At 30.2% G+C, this 27,759-nt stretch overlaps 2 protein-coding genes across 22 annotated transcripts in view; one reads left to right on the top strand and one right to left on the bottom strand.

Annotated features, from left to right (window-relative positions):
- The window catches only part of LOC148628572 (uncharacterized), a 62,643-nt gene extending 58,875 nt beyond the window's left edge, over nucleotides 1-3,768 (top strand). Inside the window, exons 44-48 of the mRNA XM_088567752.1 lie at nucleotides 603-710; nucleotides 1,031-1,180; nucleotides 1,599-1,888; nucleotides 2,216-2,340; nucleotides 2,605-3,768. Of these exons, the coding sequence (XP_088423878.1) occupies nucleotides 603-710; nucleotides 1,031-1,180; nucleotides 1,599-1,888; nucleotides 2,216-2,340; nucleotides 2,605-2,771 (840 nt within the window). The 3' untranslated portion in view covers nucleotides 2,772-3,768. The remainder of the gene's footprint in view (nucleotides 1-602; nucleotides 711-1,030; nucleotides 1,181-1,598; nucleotides 1,889-2,215; nucleotides 2,341-2,604) is intronic.
- A 980-nt stretch (nucleotides 3,769-4,748) lies between these two features.
- On the bottom strand, nucleotides 4,749-27,611 carry LOC148628571 (EF-hand calcium-binding domain-containing protein 7-like). Of its 21 annotated transcripts, none has more exons than XM_088590362.1 (21): nucleotides 27,500-27,611; nucleotides 26,693-26,843; nucleotides 26,318-26,383; nucleotides 25,795-25,940; nucleotides 25,271-25,357; nucleotides 23,351-23,453; nucleotides 22,692-22,742; nucleotides 22,096-22,146; nucleotides 18,344-18,829; nucleotides 15,944-15,988; nucleotides 14,904-14,966; nucleotides 13,747-13,844; nucleotides 12,659-12,791; nucleotides 11,942-12,048; nucleotides 11,248-11,402; nucleotides 9,823-9,956; nucleotides 8,870-9,018; nucleotides 8,316-8,453; nucleotides 7,294-7,383; nucleotides 6,703-6,810; nucleotides 4,749-6,281 (listed from the first exon to the last, which is right to left on the bottom strand). In XM_088590362.1, exons 2-21 carry the CDS (start codon nucleotides 26,820-26,822, stop codon nucleotides 6,210-6,212), a joined length of 2,412 nt encoding a protein of 803 aa, XP_088446488.1. In that variant the 5' UTR covers nucleotides 26,823-26,843; nucleotides 27,500-27,611; the 3' UTR covers nucleotides 4,749-6,209. The 21 variants fall into 21 exon arrangements, with proteins under 21 accessions (XP_088446488.1, XP_088446532.1, XP_088446497.1 ...); XM_088590406.1 differs by having other exon boundaries at nucleotides 18,437-18,829; nucleotides 27,500-27,610; XM_088590371.1 differs by having other exon boundaries at nucleotides 22,105-22,146; nucleotides 27,500-27,610.
- Nucleotides 27,612-27,759: the final 148 nt, after the last annotated feature.

Raw genomic sequence — 27,759 nt, 5'->3', positions numbered from 1 at the left:
TGTATGGTTGTAAAAAGCAACAGGATGGTTTTGAGTTTAAATGATGTGGTTAAGTGGTAGCATGTCTTCATGCAGGCTGTAGCAACCATTAGTTGGGATGTTAATTAAAAATTTGGCCTGAGTATTATTCCAGTGCATGCATGATCCACTCTATTGAATTATGTTCTTGTCCTGTCATGATGGCATGTTTAGTAATGCCCAAAACTTAAAGTATATTAAAATACATCTGTAGCTCCTAGCAACAACAATGCTCTCTACATTGCAACCGGATGTTTGCCAAAATACTTTGGTTTTCATTCAATATTTTGAGAACAGCTTCACATTAAACATTTTTTATATTTAAAATGCTTCTAGTTATAGAAGTAAGACTGAATTTGATGAATTTTAGATTTATTTATTTTTCAGTGATGGACTAAGTGTTTTTACACACCAACTTCTCTGCTATAAACTGAACACTGCCTACTTTCCTTTGTGCGAAGCCCAGCACGACCCCTGGTCACTCTTATGAAAGGATTTTCTCCATTCATGGGAACATGGAATACTATACTATTTAATTTATTTTTTGTTAAGTAGATCAGTTGTAACTTATTGTTATTTTATAGCAACTCACAGGACAGAAAGCCACTCCAGATCATGCAGCAGATTTGCTGAATAAGAAATTTACAACACCTGGACCAAGGAAGGAAACCATCGTTATGTTAGCTGATGAGGTAGACTTTGTATTTCAGTGAAGAACCACAATCAATTGATCAATCAATGTATCTACTGTCAACATAGTATTTTTTTATCAGTATTGATTGATATTTTAAATTTTTATTGAAGTCTGTAATAATAGTATATAAAATTTAGTAAAGTTAAAATTGATGATTTGATTTGTACTAAAGAAGCCCAGAATGAAGCTTCTGTCGTTGCTTTTAGCAGCTGATCTATGACACTAAGATTATGTAGATATCACAAAAGATGTCAAGTCATTGTCACCTGTCATAGCAGTATTTATTATTAGGCAGTAATGAAACAAATATTTTTGTAGCTTGATTTGTTATGGACTAGAAAACAGGATGTAATGTATAATTTGTTTGACTGGCCATCACAGAGGCATGCCAGATTAGTGGTGCTTGCTGTGGCTAATACTATGGACTTACCAGAGAGAATTATGATGAAGAGAGTTGCAAGTAGAATTGTAAGTTTGGTCTCAACAGACTTTCACTGTGTTGAAAATTAAATTCTAAATAGTCCAAATTAAAAAAAAAAAATACAGCAGAAAAATGTTTTCTTTCGTCCTATTCTTTTTCAGTTTAGACTAATGTAATGTTCTATTGTTCCAAACAAAGGGTCAAAATTATGAGTATTTACATGAAGGGCATTTTTAATGGAAGTTTGTAATTGTAAGAAATGTAAATACCCTGTTTAGATAATCAAAATTGGTACAGAGACACCATAAAAAATAGAAAATCTTCCTAAACAAGTAAATTTCACTATTGTCAATCAAAAAACTTGGATCCGCCCCTGTGATGTGACCCAAAGAAACGTACTTTGGGTACAAACAATGTCTAAAAAAATTCAGTGCATTCTTTTATTGAAAGTCTGGCTGTTTTCAGGGTTTAACAAGAATGACGTTCCAGCCATACACATTCAAACAGCTACAAGAAATAGTAGTCTCCAGAATGAAGGGGCTGAAGGCATTTGATTCAGATGCCATCCAATTAGCTGCTAGAAAAGTTGCTGCTGTGTCTGGGGATGCTAGAAGAGCATTAGATATCTGCAGAAGGTCAACAGAAATTGCTGAAAATAAATCACCAACAAAGAAAGCAGACATTTTGGTTGGAATGATCCATGTTGATGCAGCTTTACAAGAAATGTTCTCATCACCAAAGATAGTCACAATTAGGTTTGTAAAATATTAAGTAGCTTTTAATCTTACACAATAAAAGATATTTTAAAATTGTTTTTATCTAAAAAAATATATATTTACAAAAGTTGATTGAAATAAAAAGTAACCTTTCAATACAAATCTATGTAAGCTTCTGAATTTTATGTATATTCTGTTGTATTGTTCATAATTAAAATGTTACTAATTCATTAACTTAAGGATACCTATGGGATGTTTTGGCTATACCACATACTTGGTCATTTTGCCTCCAGGTTAGTCTGGGAGGTTTTCCTTCTAGATTACAATTTTTTTTAAAAGTGATTTTTAACATTATCTGTATTACAGAGGCCTGTCTAACCAAGAGAAATTATTCCTTAGAGCCATCATTGCGGAGTTTACTAGATCAGGATTGGAGGAGGCTGAGTTCTCAAGAATATATACACAACATATATCTCTTTGTAGATTTGAAGGTAAAGGTTAATTATAAAAGTTCGTATTTATATGTCTGTCTATAGTGTAAAAATTCAAGCTGCTCTTAAGAAGTCAGATTTATATCATGTGACCATCATAACAATACCTCTAAAAGTACATTCTTTCCCTTTTTGCCCCTTTCGACAGGACTTGTTAATAGTTTCTGTCTGTTAGTCACAAGTATATTGTAGAAGAAGTTTGTTTAAATAGATGGATATTTACATTGTAAGGTTTTATATACTCTAACATGTTTTTTCTTTAAGGACTTACACCGCCAACAACATCTCAGCTGGCATCTATATGTGCCCGCCTTGGTAGTATACGTTTGCTGCTTGTAGAACATGGCCGACATGACCTACAAATGAGAGTGAGGCTCAATATTAGTCAAGATGACATTTTGTTTGCATTGAAGGAAAAATCAGGCTTATAGAAGAAACATATTGTGTTCTCATACATTTTTCAAGTTGAAGTAATCAAAACTGTAAATATGTGTATATATTTGTATATATTTATACATATGAAATGTGCTAAGATTTAATTTTTTTAAAATGAAAAAATGATAGATGCTTCTATCCACTAAAAATGTTGGTAATCACATGTGCCTGTTTGTAAGCTACAGTGGTTCAGGGTTTTTTCGGGGGGTGGGGGGGGGGAGATGTTGAAAAGATTTAATGAAGAATCTTAAGAAATTATTTACATGTAAATTTAGAGGAATATAAAGAAAACCTCATCACCCAGATGCTTAAACACTGGAAAATATATTAATGTTATATTGAAAAGTGATTTGACTGTCTATTTTAATTTATAGTTGATTTTTATACATTCAAAGAGTACAAGGCAATGTTTGGTGCTATCGTATTGTGTTCACATCTGTCTCTCCTTCAGTGGTGAAATAGTAATGCAATCCTGTTGTGTTCATATTCATTTATAGTAGAGGAATAATGACCCAGTGTGTTCTTTGAAGAATGACAAAGTTTTGGTGCTGCCTTATGTGTTCATTTATGTATACATTCAAATTATTATCCTGCATGTTCTATGTAATTAAAATATTGCACATTTGTGCAGTTTCTGATGTGAATCAGATTTGAAAATAAGCCAGAATATCTTAAAAACTTAATTAATTTCATGTCTTTATGTCTTCTAATTTGTGTTCATATTGTTTAAATGTATGGTTTATTTATTTTTTTGTGCTGTATTATACTTGCAAATATGTAGCTAATTTTTAAACCCACAACATTTTTAATATTGATTGAGTCATATATTGTCAATCATGTTGTAATTTACAATTTTTAGATCTGTCTTCTAATTTTAAATAAGTATAATGGTTAAGTAGTGTCAACTGAAGATTGTTTGTACATGTATGAAGTATGTCTATTGTACAACATTATTATATCGATTTGAATAAAATTGTGTAGTTGTGATGAAGTCATTTCTTAATGCCAACTTTAACCATTGGAATAACTTGTCATAAGCCTGTCTGTATTGTCCAGCCATTCTTCCACATGTACAAAAATTAAGTTCCACATGTTATACAATAATTAAATTACACATGTACAATAATTAAGTTCCACATGTTGTACAATAATTAAATTACACATGTTGTACAATAGTTCACTCCCACATGTTGAATAGTTGTATTACACTTGTACAATATTTCGATTCCACCTGATGTACAATAATTCACTTACTCTATTTCATTTTCCTTTTTTTTTTCTGATACATGATTTCAGAGTAATTGGATTTCAACCACTGATAAAGAGAAGTGTTTTATAGTACATCTTGCTACTTTCAATATAAAAATACTGGTAGAGTCCTAGAGATGAATTTGCTGTGAATTTTTTGTCATGTACATAGAATATATTTATATGGAAGTATTACCCTTTTCAGTTGATAAACATGCTTTGCATTATATAGCCATTTGAAGATAGTTTAATCATTTTTGTCAGACAGTTTGAGTGTAGAAATTTACATGATGTGTAGGTACATTTTGTAATTTTATTTGTCACCGTTTACATCTTTGAGATTTAAATCATTTTGTCACGGTCTTCCACAAATGTATTTATATGGTTTCAACATATTTTACTATACATTATTCATAATTGAATTTTGCCCAATAATCAAGCATTATATAAAATTAATGGATCCAGTAATCATTATTTCATGCATGCATGCCCAAGACAGTCCTTGTACTTGTTTATTCTACACAGTAAAAAGTAACACACATGATAATCATGTGTTTCAGTTTACAATTGATAATCAAATGACCATCATATGTAAGTTACCAAATGATTACCATATGAATCCAGCACTTTATGATTACCATATGAATCCAACACTAGATGATGATTATCATATGAGGCACATTTCACAGGGTAGAAAAAGTTGACAGTAATTAAACAAACATAAGTTGAATATAAAAACTAAATTTATTCATGATTTATTCTTCTAAGCTTTTGATCTTAACAAACATTAATGATTTTGATGCTTAAAGACTAACATCACTAGGCTCAATATTCATAAAGCTATAGAAAATAAGCATTGTGTGTTCTTTTCCTGACACAATGAAGTTTACTTAAAATGATGTGATACTATCAAGAGTATAACCAAGAATATTGTCTGAAATTTTGAAACCCTTATAATACAATGAATAAAACTACAAAAATGTATGACAGCATTTATACCTCAACTGAAAATTACTTTAGTGGTCTGTAATAACAATTGCAATCTTTTTAACATGATCACATTTAAGCTCATCTCAAAGAATAACACATTCAGTGTAAAGCAACTAAAGAATGTTAGATTTAAAAATACCTGAAATGATAGAGCAATCATGGGAAGAAAGACTTGTTTAATCACTATATAACTGAAGGAAAGACTTGTTAACTGTCCAAGAGCATGATATTGAATGGAAAAACAATATGAATGATGTTCCATTTCAAATGTTGAAAACTATTTTCAACCAATCCTTATTACATTCTCATTTTTAAATGCAAAAAAAAACGAAATATTTTCCTGGAATATTGCTTATTGTAAAGGAAAGCACTGATAATTATTTCTCATTAATAAATGACATTCATGACCTGTTAAAGAAGAAACTACCACCAATAAAAAAAAAGCAAGACCAGTACATTGTTTCTTGACACTGAAGTAAAAGGATTTCCTTGTAGAAAATTTCAATTTACAAAACATATTCTGCTATCAAAAATAGTGTTGATTTCTTGGGTGGGAGGGAGATTTACTAACAAAAACAAAACTAATTCCATGTCTAAACAACAAGTACATTGACAGAAAGACATCTATAAAAAACATATTCTAGATACAATTTGTAAAAAAAAAGATGTTTTTTTAAAAAAAACTTTCATCACAGAACCATGATATTCATATATTACTAATTATATATTCTATCTAGTAACTTTATAAAGAAAAAAAAGATCTACGTAACTTGTCACTTTTATTACCACAAATATATCAACAGAAATCTATTTATAGAATTGCATCATAATAGCATGAACTGAAGAATTTGGGAACTTAGAAGCTTTTAAGCCAAGCAATCTATGCTTAATTTTCAGTACTTGTTACAAATAATTTTTCTATTATTTTCATATACATCATCAACCCTGGCCATCACTAATAAGAAATTTCAAGAACAAAACATATGTATAAACAATATTCAAAAATCACAATACCAATGCTTTCAAAATATATTAAATCTCTAAAAAAACATAGTTTACTTTTTTTTTTCAGCATGATTAAGAACCCGCCCTGACTTTTCTACACATATTGACTCTTTACAAATATTAAGTATACTTTAATCTACAACTAGATTATCACAGAATGGAATGTAAGAAAAAGTTGTCCTAACGATCTATCAACGTATTGTCTCCGTACATTTGATCTGCCAGTCTCGACTATCATCCTCAGGCATAAGGTGGAAACCAATCTAAAATAAGTTTATATATATAGAAAAAGAAAGATGAAAACAGATTCCAATGATATGCTATTAACCAACTTATTTTAGTGAAAAATTTATTTCAAGTATTTAAGGTTAATTTCATTTTCCCTCCATCTTTTTTTCAAGGTGAACAAATAGGTTTGAGTTAAAATTATTTTTACTACAAAGATTGGTTCCTTGACATGAAATTCAAAATTTAAAAATTCAACAGCTGTTTTTTGGTGTAGTAAGTAAGGACTTTCAATAGTACAGGGAAATTTTTGTGGCAGAACCCTTTATTTTATTCTGCATATCATCATCTAGTGAATGTAAAATTGTTCACTTAGTTACAAAAAATACATGGTTGACTTTAGAGTTATTTCATGTTTTCATTTGGTTTTCATTTGGAGAGGGAATAATTAATACTTACAACTGATGCTCCAGGATCTACTCTGAGTGTGCGTTGAAGGTTGTCATAGTTACTGACCACATTATCACTACGACTACAGTCTAATTCAACTCGTACCCTAGTATGTGACTGAAAGACAATTACAGATGCTATCCGTAAGTAAAAATTCCACAATAAGTGTTCAATTTCGATTATCATAGTTCACTTATAGGGTGAAGGGACCACATTTTCCATTGTAAAATACCTGAGAACTGTGCCTTACATATTTAACAGACCTGATTTATCTAAAGCAGAAAAATACACAACCGAAAGTGAATATACAGTGAAAAAGAATCGTAATGATGAAATACAGATATGTGTGTGAAAGAAATTCACTGCTTTTTAGATATTTGCTTCACATTTATTCAGTTACTAAAGAAGGTAAGTCGCTTTTATTTAAAAAAAATTCAACAAAAACCTCAAAAGTACAACTCCTCCTACTAAACTGCCCAACAGATTTTGATGAAAATGCATAGAAGACTGGGCATCAAATATAGAACTTTAGTACACTTTTTAAGAATGCAAGAACACAAATTTTCTAGGTCTCTTTTTTTTTTAAACTCTTGTCCTTACCTTATTATCTAGTATTAGTGCTGCCCATCCATCATTTATATAAGTGTACATACAGAGATCCTTCATTCCTTTCACTCTGCTTATTTCACCCTAATAAGATTGAAACATTAAAAATTGTTACAAATAAAAATAGCTACCGGTACTCATGAAAATAAGTTTAACTTACTGTAAAATACTCCTTTTGGGGAATAGAACTCTTTTTGGGGAATATACTGTGAAAGTCTTTTATTCGTGGGAATAGGAGAAAAACAGTTTGTAGATTCTTGAATTCCTGGATTTAACAACTCAATCATATATATTAAGGGAAATTTCCATTTTGTTGGGAACCAAATTTATTGGTTTACCAAACCCAGCAACTTGCTGATAAATTTGTAAAAAAAGAAAGAGGGGGAGCAGCAGTACCTCATTGAAAGGCAGGTCTTTTCTGATATAAAAATCAAGCGAATTTAGAAAATAGGAAGTGGTGAATGGCATGGTTCCAATTTACACAATAAGATGCAAGAGCCTATTGTAAGGTATTAATAAAGACATGGTGATAAGAGAATGTAACAAAAGTCATTTACCCAGAAAGACAGAAACACTGACATTGGTCAGCTAAATTTTTCAAACAAAAAGACTGAAGTGTTGTTGTGTTGAGAAAATCACACTTAGTTTGTATGCATCTGTATTGCTCTCTAAATATAGTATCAAAAAGACATAGTATTACAAAAAATTATTACAAGATGTAATGAACAAAATTAGCTAGAATGCCTTTTTCCAATTGAACAGGAATATACAAACATACTCATTTTCACAGTGAACTCACTTTCCCTTTTTTTCTAGTAGACAAATAAGCATGAAAAAAGTACCAGTGAAATTGATTTTTAACATTATGAAATGCTAATCATTTTTTTAAAACTATGGAAATTGACATCCTAGGATATGTTCACGCGACAAAGTCCATAAAATATTAGCAACCATTCACATTGATGTTTACATTACAACTTCTGATAAAACTGTACAATATCTATATAAATACTTACATGATTAACAAATGCTTTGCTGATAATGTCTTGGAAAGAGACATCTCCTGGGTATGTTGGGTAGGAATCAACTTGGACTACATCAACTTCAGCATCATCACAGTCTTCTGTGTAGACATCTAATTGGAAAGGACATGCCTGGGGAAAAATTAGTACATCTTACAACAAGTACAGCCATCAACAAATTTGTATTTAAATTTTTAGCAATTCACATTTTCTTTCTTTGATTTCTTAACAAAACTTTTTTCCCATCATGCAAAGCTATCATGTGTAATATATAAAATCATATTGAAGATCTTCTGGGCTATTTCACCCCATTTTTTCACCAATGAAAAGCAAGCTTTTAATCTATATAATTCTTCAATTTTGAAATTTGATTTATATTGGAAACATAACTACCAGGTACTCCTATTAACACATCCTAATAATTCTTCAATTTTAAACTTGAAAGGTCACCCAAAAATTGACTCACACAAATGTATCTGTTTGTCTGATAAAATTAATTGATAAAAAGTAAAATACAAAAAGATTATAGTCAGTCACAATTGTTTTACCTGGTCCATAACTAACTGTTTATTGTATCCCATACTGGTCAATGTGGTCCATAAATCTTCAGTGTCACCTTCTGAATCTTCAGCTTCCAGCTCATTCAGTTGTATAAACCCTGCTTTAGTGATCTCCCCATCCTCTAAGTCTATTCTGTCTGTCATTCAATTGAAATAACATTTTAATTTATATCACTTAAAGTTTAAACTATTTATGAAGACTAAAACTTACTAAGACAACTGTATTAAAATGCAAATAATTAGTTTCGAACATCCATATATTATCCATGAAAAAAACATTATTCTGAAAAAACAACTTTCCTTTGACCACAGAATTTTTCGTACCTTTCAGAATTGCAAATACATTAAAGTATAAGTCATACAAATTCATTAAATATATTGTTAACAGTGCTAATTATGATTTTAAGCATACATTTTAAGTAATTATCAATTTCAATTAACATAATTTTCCTTTAGCAAAGTACTAGAAATATGCTGAGGTACTAGAATCACAATCGGAACTACTAAGCTTTTTTACTAAGCACTTGACGGAAAAAGCTATTTGGAATTTTCTGATCCCATTCTAAAATTATAGCTTAACTGGTTGAATATTTTATCATTACTTTTTTCTACTCTCTTCACACAATAATTTTGGTAATAATTAGTGTCCTTTATTTCTAATGATATCTTACTAAAATTCTAAGTGCCACCTGGTGGATTGAACAACTTTGATCTCTGTAAGACTAAAATCCTGGCAAATAATTCAAGAAAAAAATTCTCCTTTCTGCATCAGAGATTATTTTTTAAGTGTATGAAGCAGAAATGGCAGTTGACTAGAATCATTGAAATGTAAAACAATTAAAAAAAGAGATAAGACTGGGATAGAAAAAAATCCTTAGCTTTGAGGTTTCTGTGACAGGGCAGTCTTATAACAAGAATCAATTTGTGACTCTACCACTTACCTTCCACAACCTGCCATTCATCATCAGCCACTTCCTCGCCACTGGTTCTGATATTAAACAGATTGAATTCCTTTCTACTCATCAATCCATTCCCATCTAAATCACTGTAGTCAAATATATCCTCTAATACTTTTCTACAAAAAGGAAGAGAAACGTTAATTCAATACATGCATTACTTTCACATTAAGACCACAGCAACAGAGACATTCTTTATAGAATTATCTATTCACCAAAATAAATGATCTTTTTTATTTCAATTTCGCAGTTCTTTGAGGTATTAAGTAGCTGACTTTGTAAGAATCATGTAAAATCTGAAAAATGTGATACACCCAAAAAAAAGCTACATATTTTTGTTTTTGTAATTCAGTTGTTTTATGGGTCTATATTATGAAATGTGTAAATATTCATCCAAATCAGTCTGCTCTTAGGAGATAATAAACATTGAAAATCCAATAGATTCTGTTATATTTGAGTGTCATTCACAGAGTTATCTCCCTTAATTTTGAAATCTACAGTGCATTCTATATAATTTTTATCTCCTAAGAACACAGGATATATGAAAAACAAAATGTTAATTTCTGTTTACTATGGTAATTCAAACAAAATACCCCAAAAAAAATATGTAGGCTTTTCACCCATGAATCACATTTTGCATGATCCTTAGCTGGAGTGCTACTTATATACAAATAAAGTGAAATATGTTTTAACTGATACCTTTTTGGACTAAACAATTTGTTCAGTTTAGAAAGGTGTCTGATTTACACAGGTTAAAATTGTATAGATAATTAAAAGAAATTAGGAATCTAACATCTGTTTGAGTAAAAGATAGGGATATTGTCAGACACCCAGCGGTGTCTGTGATTTTCAAATCTTGCATGAAAAAAGCTGGTTTTTGATCCTTTTTCTCATGTTCTGTTCATTTTTGAATAATTGTTTTGAATCAAAATGATCCCCATTTAACAGCTGATCATGACTTATGGCCAGTGATAGGTCGCAACCAGGTGCAAAATATAAGTCGCTTCAAAACAGTCACTGAGTTAACAAACTGCACAAGATAATCAATCAACAGTAATTCTCTTTAAAGTTAATAATTAAAATTAATTTTCAAACACGTATTGGTAAGATTTTATTGTTCACAAACTCTTTATTTACAACTGTGCCATTTTTATAAAAAGTGCATGTGCTCTGTCTCAACCCATGGGTGAAATAAGGAAATCTCGCACAGCTAAATATAGGATTTTTCTTTTCTTTTTAATAAGAAAAAAACTATCATACCAGTTTGATTCAAACTGATTTTGGGTTTATTCAAGGTTTTGTATAGACCTGTTTCACTATAGAACATAATTATTCCTTCAAACTCTATTCTTATTCTAATCCATTTAGAAAATGTTTTACATGTGAAGTATCTTTATCAACAAATCTTACCTAAAAGCCTTCGTGATAACATATTTCCCTTCTTTTTCCTGTACAAGTTTAGCCTCTTTAGAAGATTCTGATCGCCGAGGTCTGAAGCGACAGCCAGTAGTGTATGGCATGATGTAGTATTTACCAGCTGATAATTCACAACTTACACCATATTTCTACCAAAAAAAAAATCATAAAACCAAATTATATAAAAGATTTATCTGTGTCTCTTTAATTTAGAACAATACATTCTTTATACATGCATGTTGACAAGGAGTTTGAATTTGTTAGTTGTGCTTGCTAAACCAGTATAATTGTTCCAGGATTACGTCAAAGGCAGGCTCAGCATGTGGCTAATTCCTCACCATTCATTTCAGGCTTATAGACTGAATTTTGTCATTTTTTCACAGCCTTTGATACATACAGCATTTCAACTTTTTTTATATTGTTTATTTCACTTCTGTCACTTTCCGCCATGAACCTAGGAAAATTGTGTTAAACTTTCAAAAAGTTTGGATAGTTTTTACTCAAGTAATTGTAAATAAACTAAAGTTAACGGACACCAACAACAACAATGCCACCACTGATGAAAATTACAAGGTGATACCATTTTACGTCCCAAAATTTTTTTATGTAGTCGTATCACAATCTATTTTTTAGTAACAATGCCTAAAGGTAAACTAAAGAAAGTATAAATTTTAAACTTAAAACTTACACCTCTGACATCCCTTTGTTCAGAAAATGCTACAAGGAGATTGCCATCTTCATCTGGTTTGTCTCTTAGTATGAAAACTGAAGTATCTATAGGACTGCCATCATGTCCTAGAAATATTTAATAAAACATATTTTTGCATTAGAACACCATACAAATTTCCAATGACTAATTCTAACAATTAACAACAAGGCACTAATTTGTACAAGTGTATCCTCAGGATTTTTCACAGGAAAAAAACATCAATCATGAAGATAAGAAAGTCATGGGGTAAGTTTAATAGTTTTCTTTGAAAATATTCAATGAGAATGGTACAACTACTATTTATAATAGACAGATAAAAAACCATCAAAGCCATTTTGTATAGGTTTAAATAAGCATTGTCATTTTACAAGTACACTCATGACATAAATAGCCACACTTTGAAAAAAGAAACATCTATGAGATGATTGACAAATAACCTTTATCTAATCATTTTTTCTTTTCTTCTGAAATCAAATCACTCTTTGGAAACTAATGAAACACTGAAGTCTAGAAAATAGTCTAGATTCATTAGTACTTATTTCTGACACTGACTTTACATTCCAAGGGTTATTCTTTTGAATAACATGTACTATAATACATATCTTTTTTTGGGGTAAAAACAGTCACAAAACAAAAATGTCATTTTAATTTTCAATTGATTATTTATTTTATAGCAGTGTTTTTGCCCTTTTTTACCTTTATTTGCAGACTGAGGCATTATGGTGACCCAGATCTTACTATCATCAGGGAGATTTAAGTCATATTGATGACATATCAGACTTCCATCCTCTAGAAAGAAACTACCTTTACTTCTAGTGTGAGTCCATTCCTATTGAAAAATCAAAGCACTGATAATGCTAAGGAGTAACAAAAACCAACAGAAGCATTTTGAATACACATCATAGTCATTATAGAAGTTCTGGAGCTTTTTTAAAAAATTAATCTGCATATATACCATTAACTTCATACTTATATTATACTTATGCTACTAATATAAGGTAGGTGTAACCTGTAAGAGGAATAAGGCAAATATATTGATATTTATTTAATAGCTATGCCTTTTACAGTTTTACATCAACTAGGATAATTTTTTTCATATTTTCATAATTTAACTAAACATTCTGTTTTTGTTTAAGATATGAAGCTAATAATGATAATTACTCAGTGTCACCTGGTGTATTACCTATTAACTGAAATCAGGCTCTCAGTGCTTTCAAGGTCAAAAGTTAAATTTGTATTGTTTACCATTATAAGGACTTAGTCCTCTATTATAAATAAACCATTTTGCTAATTGAAAAAGATATGATAAATTTTCTATAATAGGAGAATCAAATTCATCAACTGTCATATGCTGTGGTCAAGAAGACAAAAACTACTAATTATCTGAATTTGGACTTATTTTTTCATTCAAGGAATTAAGTAAGAAAATTATTTATGAAATAACCCACTTGGTCATGCTATCGCTATAAAGAGAAGGTGGTAAATTATTCTTGCATTCACATACATTACTATCACAACCTTAAGCCATGTCAACATGTCACCCATAGTAACAATTAGTTTCTTTTAATAGATGTGTCTTACTCATTTTAAAAAATTCCAAACAATTACTGTGAACTAATCTATGTTTGTGAACAAGAAAAAAAACTGAAAAGACCCTTTACAATAATATACATCTTTGAGAGAGTGTAAGACATGAAATTAAAGTGCTTCAAAATTGAATTGAAATCTTGAACTGCAAAAGTAGTTATCTGTGAAAATAAACTGGTGTACAATAGGAAGTTTACCCTTAGATTTTTGGGTTCATCAAGTCTGATACTCTTCAGCTCAGGAGCCTGTCTAGCTTTGTCTTTTTTTATTCTAGGTGATGGTTTTGGAAGATCATCTACAAAGGACATACAATTTTTGTATTATTGCTTTTTTTTCTCAACATCAAATGGTTATACCTACTGAAATAGCAGTACTTTCTTGGACCACTATCTATTTAAAAGTAATTTTACAACTTAACTTACATAGAAAAAAAATCAAAATAATATATAACATTATCAGTATAGAAACATAAGTAAACTGCAATTTCAACTTTTATTAATATTCCAAAAATTCTTTTAGTAATAAGTAAAAAAATAGCAATTTCTTCAGCTTAGCAACATTCAACCAGGTCAAACAAATTCACTTTTAGCAAAGCTTTACACTCAGATGTAGCATGCGTTAAGCGCAATGACCTCTTAAGATTATTAGGTATCATTAATTGAAAGCAACATGGTGTTGTATGTGATATCTTAACTTCAAAAGAAGTCTTTGTCATGTATGAATTCTCAAGATTTAAATGGCTTAATATCCATTGTAATAATACAAATGTTTAATTTAGACATTGTTGAAAATTAATGTTTACTGCAGGTTTTAATATTATACAATTCACGATAATAAAGCATCTCATAAATTATCAAATTTAAAGAAAAAATGAACTCATAAGAAAAATCGAGATATCCAAATTTCAAAAATATTATAAAAATATTCAATAAAAAACTGTAAAAATCAGAAGGAAAACAAAGATATCCAACTTTTCGAAAACAAAATGTAAAAAGACTTTTAAAACTTCATTTAATTTTTCTTTTTACTTCCTGCCAACCACTTATTAGTAATCTACTAAACATCTACCAGAATTTTGTATTTTTGAAGTTTTTGATACTTGATCTACTAGGTTCTAAATTTAGTTTAGGTACTAACTTTAGTTTATTATTCCTTAACTGATATGATATAAACTTTTTTTTATACAAATATGTTCAGTAAAATTTAAATTTAGCAAAGAGCATATGCTGAAACTGAATCAATGCAGGGCTTGCAGTAAAAACTGCTTCATGCTAAATTTCTATTCATACTGTACTACAAATGAAAGGGTGAACCACAAACTGAAAATGGAGAGTGAGAAATGATAGAAAATTACCTTCAAAATACGAAGTGTGCAATAAAGATTTTCTCTGTGCAGGAATAGGTGTGCTGCCCTCACCTGTTAATAAGGGGTGTTATAGGTAAAACCAAATTGTATGTCCTGAAATGGGTTGCTTGCATTATGTGTGACTTTCAAAACCCTGATACTATCTAATATAATGGAAAATCGGAATAGTAGAAAATTATTACTGTTTTATAGATTCTCGATGGGAACAAATTTTCATAATTTACAATTGTTTTATAATACAAATTTCATTACAAACTGAGTTTGCCTGATTGTAAGAGTTCAAACCAAATAATACAAATATTTTAATGTAATTTCTTTCTGAAAGTTACATTTATATCTAAACAACCCATCTCAAACAAATCATGAAAAAAGGTTTGTAAATAATAAATAAGGAGTGTGGAAACATCACAAAGCTTTCAAGCATAAGCACTACAGCAGTTTCAAATGCCCTATGCACATGTAATGTGACAAGATATCTAAGTTCCTTAACTTCAATAATTTTATTTAATTCATAACAAAGTATATATATATATATATATATAAAATGCCTGACAAATCTACAGAACAAAATTATTCCAAAGGGAAACATGACATACTAATAAGCTAATATTTGGCTTACAGTCTTTAAAATGATGTTAAATCATTCAAATTTCTTTAAAGTATGTGTGTAACACAGGTTGATCACAGAAATAGATATTATCTCAGGGATTTTCCTAAACAAAACATATCCAGATGGAAATGGTACCTAACATGTATTTCATCACCCATTTCCATGGGAGAAAGGCGATATGAAAAAGTGAACATTACTCTGCCTAATCCTTAGCCAATGCTAAATAATTTGGTTCCCCCTTCTAATTCTACTCTTTTTCATGATAATCTAAATTTACAGATAGACAAGTGCTAATAGATAAAAAAACACACGTGTAAAATTTAGATTAACATTAGTAAAAACATAAGAGATGCTGTAGAATGAAAAAGGAAGCATTCTGAAAGGGTGCAACACAAACAGATTTTGAGTTAATATGTACCAATACTCAATAACGACGATTTTCTGGATCCAGATGGGGTACCAACTGAAAATCATACAACATAACACATGCATCAAATATTTTTCAAATACAATATTAGTAATTTATAGAAAAATGAAAAAACAGAAAAAAGAAAGTAGAACAGAACACCAGACTTAATATATGAAAGAAAAGATATAAAAAGTTTGATCAAGTGTTTTTAAAATATGTCAAAAAAGAAAAGTAAGACTATTAAGTTTTCCCAACCAATATTTTACTAATTTTTCCCAATAAAAACTACTTTCAATTTATCAATCTATTTATATGGTTAATAGAAACAATTTTTTTTTATTAAAAATTGTCTTACAAATAGAAAATAACAGCGGAATAACATTTCAGGTAGTTATATTGCTAATTTAATATTTTTCAGTAAATACAAATTATATTTAATGTCACCATAACAATGACAAGTACATTTCCACTGCAATATTTAAAAAAGCTTTTAAAATGCAATGAGGGAAAATGAATGAATTTACATGAATGTCAGATTTTGAACAATGTGTATATAGGATCTTCAATCGCTTTGTGCTAAGCAAATAAACAGGGGGGATGGTAACAGCAGTGTGTTTTTTAGGGATTAAGGATATAACTTTTTAACAGATATACAGACACAAGGTAAACAAATAGCTGTGCTAAAGCACACCATTTGCCTCCTATTTTGGTGTTTTAAAGACCAATAAATATGAAAAATAATATATATCAAACAATGTCTACAAGAAAAACATTGTTTACAAAAGACAGCAAAATTCTTCGAAGGGTTTTCAATTGATTACTACAATGTGTAGAAGATCAGCTTTATACCACAATATGTCTACCAAAAGTCAGACATATAAAAATGTATAGAAACTTTCAAGTACTTTATTATCCTCTTTCCAATTTCAAACTACCAGTATAATTCTCTATAGAAGAAAATAACTGTATGTATACCATATATATTTTTCTTTGTGTAAGAAAACTTTATTTTCAATATACTATTTACTGCCTCAAACTCACGTCAATATTTAAGTCAAGTAAAGGATGAACTTACAGATGCCTATGCCACCACTTAAAGAAAACTGTATGACATGTATCCATTCGACAAATATGCCCCTGCCATGCCTCATACACAAAGGAGTCTTATTCAGGAATAGAATATACTTCTGTTTCCTGTCATATGTCAGGAAAAAAAAATTATCGGTAGGTCAGGATTTTGTTTTATTTTATACACTTATTTTCCCAAATTTCATAAAAAACAATTTCAAAAACATCTAATTAACCACCCAGACTGAAAACAAAAATTGACTATCATCTGTAAAATGTTGAGTTGTATGGTGGTACTTTTTGTTGTCTGTTAACTTGAAAATAGGTCAGTCAGGGGGTTAAGGCATGAGTCTGTCGGCTAACAGAAAACAGAGGTATAATTTTATTTGGACGGATGGGTTGGTATTGATATTCATAACTACCCCCACCTTCTAAAGAGCAACAAAGATAAACAGTAGGTAATGTTTGACTGGGCCAAAAGCTTACAAACAATCCAACAATAGCACTGATGAATATATCTCATGACACAACAAGTCATTTTAAATCAGTAAACCAAATTTTAAATGGATTTCATGAAGGGTTTCTGAGATTTCTGAAACATTATAATTGCATGCAGCATTAAATCTTGATTTCATCATGAGAACTCAACAATCCATTTTCAAAAAAATCTTGGATTAAAATGAAATTTTAAAGCTTTACTATTTGTAAAATCTCACCAACAAAGTCACCTGTGATGCCTATTTAGTAATTCTTAATGGAAATGCAATTAGGTACTTTCATACTTATCAGTCAAAAGCACCACTCAATATGCACAGTACATTCAAACAAAGTAGAAGTTTATTTTCTAGAATAACCATACTCAAATATAAAAGCTGCATGAAACACTAAGCTTTATACCTGTCCATATCTACCTTAACCTCCTGAGACTCTCCCAACAAAACCTATGACTATCCAGATTTCAATACAGAAAAGTTTTTTGTTAACCATAACAGAAGAGCATGATCTCTGATTAAACCATTATAACATGTAATACAATTTAATTCAATGTATGGTAGTTAAAGCATGACTCAAGCACAAGGGGAAAAAAGCTTAAGGGATTGCACATGTATGTCTGTGACATGCAAAAAATGCATAAACAGTGAAAAACAAGTGTCATAACAGACAGGCTTGGGATTTCATTTCATCCATAGATAAAAAAATAAAAATACAATAGACAACATTCAATAGAAAACAAAGATCTTTTTCCATCAGTCAGTACTTTGAATGAGAAATCCCATTCCTGACAAAAAGTGACAAACAATCCAACAGATGCAGCAACAAATCTATAGGCAAATTTTTTACCATTCTTTTTAGACATTTTGGTCATCAGACCACTTGCAGATGTTAACGAAACATTTGACCCCATATCATCTGGGATATTCTGAAGTGACGTACTTGACCCCATGAGTTTGTCAGGATTTGTTATTCTAGCTGATGATTGACCATCATGATCAGTGTCTGGCTTACTCCTAGCAGAATCTTTCCTATGACTATGAGACCTTGATGACCTTCTGGAAGAAAGTAAAACATCGTCTCTACTGTGTAGGCTGGCCTTTGAACCAGAAACATCCTCAGTTTTTTCTCTCAAAGATGTTCGTGAATGTAACACATCTTGAGCCGGAGTGCTCTTCAAGCTCACAGCTGACCCTGATACATCTTCACTCTTTTCATGTGTATCAGAAGATTTCCTTGGAGAAGGAGTGGGTTTATCAGAACGAGCGGTTATACATTCCTCCGCTATGTCATCATCATCATTACCACTGTCATCCTTGTTTTTAGTTGTGCTTTCTTAATTATAAAAACATTTTGAAATAAAATAAACTATAAAAAGATGAAAAATAAGAGAAAATTTAACTTAATTCCAATTCACATGCAAAAAAAAGATACTTTTGCCATTAACTTAAATGAAAGGTTTAATCTTGTTTGATAAAACTATTAAAATATATAATAACGATAAATAAAGTAAAATAAAAACTTCACACTATGAATTTTGTGCAGAAAAAAAATACATGTTTAAAATATGGCATGCTAAACACAGAGCACAACAGTGGATAAGCACAAATTTACACATACAATAAAGATATATATGAAAAGTGTTACAGTTTTGTAAAAAAAAAATCCCATTCTCCAGAAGACATGGTTCAAGCTTTAGCAAATATTACAATAGCAGAGCAAGCTAAAATAATGTAGCTTCAACATCTGATTTCAACTCACATTCCAGATTACAGGATTTTAGTATTCATGAAATCACTTATTGTAAAGAAAAAAATTTGACAGTTGGATGCTTTAATGATATGTTGAAGGTAAATGCTTTGCCATTTTTTATCAAAGTAAATGACAAAGAGGATATTTTTATTTAAACTCCCCTAACACTCCCCACCCCAAAGCAAAGTAAGGATGTGTACATTGATATAACCAAAACTAATAATGAGTAAAGAACATATTGTTTTATACTAATAAAAATGAAAAAAAGGCCAAAAAGTAGGGATGGCAAAATACATGGAATTTAATACTCGAGTACTCAGTCATGATCAAGTACTCGAGTACTTGGATAAAACAGTTGCAATTGGTTAAAATTATTGGTATTGTTGGGATACAGTGTTTTGTTACCAACACCTTGTAAATATGGTGACATTTGCTCAGCACCTTATCCCAGAATTCGTAAATTGAATGAATAAAAAAATAATTTGCTTGACATTTGACATGTGCATCACCCTTCTATTTTTTGTGTCAATTGAACAATGTTCTGACAACCATATTCAGATATAATCTTCCATATTTGTAAGTTTATGTACCATATCAGAAACTTACACAAAATAGTTGACTGGGATTGTATTTTATATAGTCCCTACTAGCAATAAGTTTATAAAGTCCGACTTGGCATCTGTCCCATGCTTTTGATATTACGATTTGTCAAAATGTTGGCCATCAAATACTAAACAGTATTGGAGAAAATTTAGAAAATGTTCATTTATACCAACCAAGTTGATTAACAATCAAACAAAACTTTAAATTTAGGGCCTATATGCTAATCCACGAATGTGCAAACACTGATAGAAAAGTCTCTAATCAGCTGCATGAATTGTATTTACGTTGTTAATTGCTATACATTAGTGCTATTAAGGGGACAATGCATAGGCAACTTAATTGTAGTGAAGTGTATCAAGATGATTTAAGTAACCAAATACTTAAATTGTACTTGAGTATTTGAACTTCTGAGCAAGTACTCAAGTACTCGACTATTTGTAGACAACTCTAGTAAAAGATATCCTAAAAAGAGATAGAGGAATTGAGAACCACATAAATTATTTTTGTTGGTCTAATAGATACTGACATTGCAAAGCAAGCATCAAGAAGAGAGTCATCAACCGAATGAAGCATTTAAATACCAGAAATGCTGAAAAGCTAACAAGGAAAACTAGCAAATTCTTCTGGTTAATATCAAAGTAGAATCAATGATTAAGTTTATATCTTAATGGGCTATTGTAGATAAAAGAAGAGCTTTTTTTACCATAATATTAAGAAATAGCAAAACTGTCATCATAAACTTGAGAAATTTCTTTGATCAAATATTTGTTTATTTGAAGTTGATACTTAAAATCTTTTAGGATTGATACTATCTTCATACTCAATATGAATACAAGAGATTGAAAATTCAATATTGTTTCAATTTTTAATTGTTTTTTTTGTTTTTATTAAACAAAACTTCCACTAAGCAGTAAACTAAAGTTACAATATTGTGGGTTTAATAGCTGACACACAAGTGTACAGCAAAATTGGTACAACAAGCTTCTGAAAACACAAAAAAAATTAATTCAATGATCCTATGGTTGATAAGTTATTTTTTCCCAAGTAAATAAATGTCCACAGTTATAAATCAAACCTAGAAAGTTTTATCTTGTGGTAACAAATACCCCAAGTAATTCAAATTACATTGTCAAAGTATCAAGAGGAAAATATATAGCAATCCTCCCTCACAGTAAATGCAGAATATAGTCCTGTACACCTATTAATTTTTGCTGTGTACTAATTTTTGCTATTTTCCTGGTGGACAGAAAACCATGAAAAATTGTACTCGCAAAATAATTTTAACACCATATAGCACTAATAACATATTTGAAACCGCAAAAATTGATACCTACAAATATGTTCATTTGACAAAATCTGCGAAAAATTTTAGCTGTGAATATGTCCATTCAACAGAATCTGCAAAAATTAGCGACCAGGAAAATAAATATGCTTACAGCAATCTAAATTAACCCATATTATTTTCCACTTTATTGTGTTGAAATTTAAAGACAATTGCTTGAGCAGCACTTCTGGAGAACCTAATAAAGTCCTTATTTTCAAACTGAAAAAGGCAATTACATGTACTAGTACTACAAACTACATGGTAGAAGAGAATGATGTTTTTTAAAGTCCTTGACTACTTATATGGATGTTGTACGGATCTCATGGTATTTAACTAGACCTGTATTTTATGGTCTTCCACATGGCATTAATACTTTCAAAACCCTAAGTGAGATAGACAGACAGTATGACACAACAAATATGAGGATCCCTTACTTGCCCTGACTCTTGTGAAATGGGCATGAAAAGGAACATGGTTCAATGTTATCATAGTTGGTCTATTTTTTTTTCTCATGTAAGTATTTCAATATATGAAGAACTCATGACAGGTTTTTTTTCTATAGAAAAAGGCAGTTAGATGAAAAAAAAACCTTAATATTATTTAACAAGAAAGGGGACATCAAATGGAAGAAAACCTTCAGCACCCCTCTATTTCAGGCAAGCTTGGATACTATAATTTTTTGGTATGCATTGTATCCATTGAGACAGTTTATAGTCAAGACCAAATTCATGTACTTAACACTAATTTACAACTGAAATTACATCTACAATTCATAAATTAAAGGTCATAACTTAGAACTGATCATCTTCAAAATCATGTAAATAGCCTGAAAAAAGATTATTGAACTTGATGCAAACACTTCCTAAATACAGCCACATCACTATAAGCCAACAACATCACCTCTAGTGTATAAATATCTTACGACTTTTACCATGTTCTATTGTAGCATGAAAAGAACTGGACCTCTCTTTAACTAAAGGACAAAAAATATATAAATCAGTACAGGTTCAATTCATGTTCTAACTTGATTTTTGATGCCAACACAAAGCCTCACCATCGACTTCACTTCTTCAAAGGACACACCTGAATGGACATAGATGTTACCAATTTATACTGGTCATTTGCAAAACCATTACCAATTAAACCTCAAATTTTAACTCCAACTTAGAGACTTCAATATGCAAGTTTTCAAGATTGTACATCTAGCATATTCATGTAATATGGTAAGTGTGCAAGCAAAGCAAATAAAAATATATGTATTACAGCATATGGATTATTGGTTCATGTTATATATATTTGCATAAATAATAAGCTGGAACAAAATGCTAACATATAGTACACATATGTCACTTCTAAAACAGGAAGGAAATTAGTTTTTATTATTGTATAAGCAAGAAAAATGTTAGAACTTGACAGAAAGGGTGTTAGAAAACCAAAATAAGGTCACATATTCTCATGTGTAAGCTCCTTCAAATGGAAACAGGTTCCACACAAATTTGGCTAAAAAAACTATCTTACTTCTAGACGAGGCTGCAGATCTCACTGACACCTGAGATCCAGAAACATCACCTGAATAAAATTTCATGCTTTACGTAACAGTGAATTTCAAAACACAAGTGCATGTACAATGAAAACATGCCATTTTTTAAATCACATATCATGCATCTAGACCTTCTAATCTTCAATTTCAGTTTTATAGTTGATTTTTTTCTAAACTTCAAACCCTTCCTCCCTCAAAAAAAAAAATGCACACAAATACTTTCAGAAAAAGAAATCAACATTGATTACTGATACATTTTAAATTAAGCATACATGTAGTAGTTAAGAAATTGATTACATTTTCAACTCAATATAATTTGACTTCAATAATTTTAGTAATTAAAACTAGGCCTTGTATGTGTAATTAACCAAAAAGGGAAACAAAGATAAATCCAAATATTGTTAATGAACCTTTCCTGGACTAGGATAAATAATATAAGTGTCATTTTTGCAGACTGAAATACACATTAAATATTAAAGCACAACAAATTTGTGTCAATAATGGGCAAATTATATAATTACTTATTTATAACTATTATCATTTATTTGATTTCACAATCACATTCTATATTATATCATTATAGGTCTATACTCAATAATTAATAGGTTCTTTAAATTAATACATAATATTATCTCACCTCTTCTATCAACTTCAATTTTTCTTTTCTTTTCTTTCTTTTCCATCATTTTTCTTTGAAGTTTTTTACTCTCCTCAGTGGTAGAGATGACCATTTTACAAAACTATAAAACAATAAATAAATAGTCAGGTACAGACCCAGAGATTTTAGAAAGGGGGTTTCCAGAAAATATGGGGAAAGCCTATTACTTGCTACTTTTTGCTCAAATTTCGCAAAATATTAGCAAATTTTTTTTAACTTCTAGAACCAACCCTTCCCTGGACCTGACAATGACAGTCATTTATATACCGTACAGACTTTTTTCATTATAAGTGAACTTAAGCCTTATCAGCATTGTTTCAATTCATAATGTTGCTTTCACATTTGAAAAAAAAAACTATTATTACAAAGCATAACGTAGAAAACTATTTTCTACAATGCATTTGGTACTTTTATGGATTGTGACAAAAGACATTCATTAAGTTTTGAAAAAATACCTAAATAAATTTTGAAAGAGTTGTTCATTTAAGAATCTGAAGTACATGTAACATTCACACAGAACCTGATTAGTATCAAGACTAACTGACAATATGAAAGTTGCACACATTATTCTGCTAGGTATATCCCTGCTCGTATAGGAAGTTGATATTGGACAGCACCCATAATAATTTACCGTACAACATATGTCCCATTTATATTAAGCCTCAAACTAAATCTGAAACCAATCCAAACATTACGAGCCAAGATTTTTGTCATGAAAAATTTCTCTATCATTCCATAATGTGAAAAATGACAAAAGTCCCACAAAACAGGAAGTTGATATCAGACAGCACCTAAAATGGCTTACAACACATGCCTCATCTATATAATGCCACACACCAAAATCAATCCATCAATTGGGAGCAAATATAATTGTGATGAAAATTGGACGGATAAACGAAAGGGCAATGTGATTAAAATATCTCACCCACTCGGTGAGGGTAAAACTTTTCTAAAATTCTTTACTAGTAAAATGACCAAAACTTACACATATATTGTTATTAAAAAACATATCCTTTCTGACATATAGACAACAAGTAGATGTGAATACTTAACAGTGACATCGTTTAAAAATACCATGCATTTTTTTTTGGCCTCAAAACATTCCAAGTGAAATGTGTCTTTGTACAACATGACTTACCTGTCGGTAGCAGAAAAATTCTCCCTACATTATCAAAGTTCACTGTATCATTTCAACTCATATGAATTGCTGATATTTTACCACACACTACCATTATTAAATATCAAGCACTTGTTGTAATGGAATAAAGAAAGATAACTAAACCTTGCTAAATCCCACATTGTATTTATGATACATGTATGTAGCATTGGGCATCAACCATTTTATTAGCAAGAGGTGGCTGGGAGTGAGAATTTTTTTACATGAAAGTTCAAAAATATTAATTTTTTATCAGCAACAGCCCAAGTTATTTGTTATTTGGAAATCTATATTGTTAAGTAATAGGGAAAACATCGAATCATAATTTTATTTCTGTCCATTGCAGAGTCAATAATTTTCATTGTAACACTTCAGGATATATTTTTTCCTAAAAGAATCCCTGCCACCCCCACCCCTCCCATATTTATAAAATTTTTGGGACTATGGAATTATATGCTAAAATGTACAATCCTATAATGCCAATTAAACACAGCTGGGCAAAACAAACCTAAAATATTTTATACATTTCTTCTCATAAGTCTCTGCTGAGTCCTATTCCATAAAGCATATAAAATTAAAATTTCAATCTGATGACTGGAAACAGAAAAACTGTTCAGGACTTTGATGTTATCTTAATGTACATGTTATCTAGATTGTTCATGTGTGCACTATTCTAACTTGTCAATTACAAAGAAACAACCATGGTCTACCCTAACTAATGTCTACAATCCCATTTTTAATACCTCTTTGTAATCTAGTCGACCATCTTTGTTTTCATCAACTTCATCAATCATCTTCCTTACTTCACTCTTACTCTTCTTTTCACCTTTCTAAAATTATGTAAATTCATGATGATTTAAATTTCATTTCACATGTTACAACTGTAAGTACAATTAACTTCAGAATGATAGAAAGAGTTCTTTATGTTTAAAATGAGGAGGAAAAAAGATATTCCATGCACTTTTTGAAATGATTCTTGAAATGGTTCATATTAATGTTTCAAAGTGCCTCTAAATACTGCTTGGCAAATCAATTTGCCTTTTTCACAACTCACAAGGCTACTGAGTGGATGAATCAAATAACCCAAAATTTGAGTTCAAGTAATTGTCTCCTATTTAACAAAAACAACAACAACAAAAAACACTATGCAAAACTGCTAAATTTAGCATCCAAGAAACCTCAAAATTCCTGCTAAAGATAATGCAACTATTGAAAATAATAAAAAATATTTTCCACATTTATTCATACTGTATTGACTCCTACTTACTGATGTCAATATTTTATGAAGTTCTTCCAAGGATATGAACCCATCACCGTTTATGTCAATTTTGCGGAAAGCTTTCATCAAATCGTCTGATGTTGTGACCGGTTCTTTCTTGCAAATGTCAACAAAGTCATCAAATGACAATTCATCTGTAAAAAATTAATTGTTGTGATACTGGCTATCAATAACATGCATTTTTATTGTAACATATAAATGCAATGATAGATTGATAAAATTTAGCAGTACTTATATGCAGAGTCCCAAAAATTAAATTCAAACATGAACCTCTAATAAGCTTACAGTAATTTTGGTTTGAAGTATGCTAAGTTTAAAATGACAATAAAAGAAATGAACATTTTACACAAGTACATAAGTAAGCATTAATACAATTTTTTGCCTATAAGGTTTAGTCCTAATCATTATTGAAAATTTAACTATGACCTCTTTGTGTATTTTGAACAAAAAGAATCTGACTGCTTGGATTTTATTTCCATTTTCTAGACCTCCATAAATTTAAAAACAATACCTGTGTCATCTGTCCAATATTTACTAAGAACCTTAGTTGATGGATTCCTTCCTGTCTGTTGAAGAACTGTATAAAAGTTTTAAAAGTGGTTAAATGTTGTAAGTACAAAGACTAAATTAGTATCAGTGATTCACTAAATGATTAGTGTTCCAGCAACATAATTTCAGTTAATTTATACTATTTGTTTTTTTTCAACTAAAACACATAAAGGCTCAAATTTAAGGGATGTTCTAAATAGTACTAAACTGACAACTTAAAATTTTGTATAAAAAATCTTAAAGTTTTTGTCTAATATTCTGGACTTGTTCACTATCAAGAGATTGAAATCACACCAATACATTCAATTAAATAGTGTTAACTGTTACAATTGAATACCTTCTAATAAGGTTTCCTCAGAATCTATCTTTTCCTTAATGCTATCAAATATTGATAAGTATGCTGCTTTACATTCTAAGAAGAACTCTCCTTGATCAAGTGTTGAGGATCTACTTGATCTGCGTGACATTCTGTATTAATGGCTCTTTTTCTGCACAACGTAAAAACAAGATTATTTTCAATCAATCTGAATAAAATGTCATTTCATCTATCATCTATTTTCTGTTATAAAACTTATCAAAATTTGCTCACATGCATATATACATGTACATGTACCACCTCCAATACACCATTTAAATTCTACATTTAAAGATTGCATAAAACTCTATGAAGCATGCCTGTGATAAATAATACAAAGTGTGCATGTACCTTCATTAAGGATAAAAAATCAAAAAAAAAACGTCTATTTCTGCAATATATCCCCAAATTTTAGATTGAATACAGTCCAGTAATTCACAGCTTGAAGGTGGTTGACTTAGCAAAGTAAAAAAATTGCCTCCCATAACATATGGTAATGGACTATTGAATAGAGTACAAGAATACATGTTTAAAGACCAATAAGAGGTCACAAGGGGCTGATACATTTCAACTTAAAAACAAACATGTTATTGTATATAAAAATCAAGGTGTCATAAACTGTTTTAAAAAAGTGTTTATCATAAACATCAGTGCACTGTCCATATAAGCCAGGCCTTTAAACTAAATGCACTGCATGAATCAAATGAGCAAGTGTAAACAATTCAATGCAATAGAATTTTACGATCATTATTTGTCAGGAATGTATAGTAATCATTTACAAATGTTAACCTGAAACTTATTATTCGGATGTCAATGTAAACAGGAAGCAGTAACTGTAACATGCGCAAACATGCTCTTTCGTGGACCCTTTATTTCAGTCTTCTATGTTTCCTTGAAATAAGTCAACTTATAATGAATTATAAAATATGATAATGGATACATCACACATTATTTCTTCAGATATATTGTTGCTGGTAGAATTGCAAAATACCCATTGTGTCATAATAAAATTTGAAAACTTTGAAATGAAGTCTCCAAATTCAATCTTT

Source organism: Perna viridis, chromosome 1 (assembly GCF_037379345.1).
Source record: "Perna viridis isolate PV_CMFRI_1.1 ecotype Kerala chromosome 1, ASM3737934v1, whole genome shotgun sequence".
Classification (NCBI taxonomy): Eukaryota; Metazoa; Mollusca; class Bivalvia; order Mytilida; family Mytilidae; genus Perna; species Perna viridis.
This window is presented reverse-complemented; position numbering and strand designations above follow the sequence as displayed.

What these genes read in the sequence shown, in the direction of transcription:
- LOC148628571 (XM_088590362.1), bottom strand. Translation starts at nt 26,822, where the DNA reads ATGTCACGCAGATCAAGTAGATCCTCAACACTTGATCAAGGAGAGTTC. An exon ending in ATATTGGACAGATGACACAG is followed by an intron (nt 25,941 to 26,317) that starts GTATTGTTTTTA and finishes AATTTTTTACAG; the next exon opens with ATGAATTGTCATTTGATGAC. An exon ending in AATTGAAGTTGATAGAAGAG is followed by an intron (nt 22,743 to 23,350) that starts GTGAGATAATAT and finishes AATTTTATTCAG; the next exon opens with GTGATGTTTCTGGATCTCAG.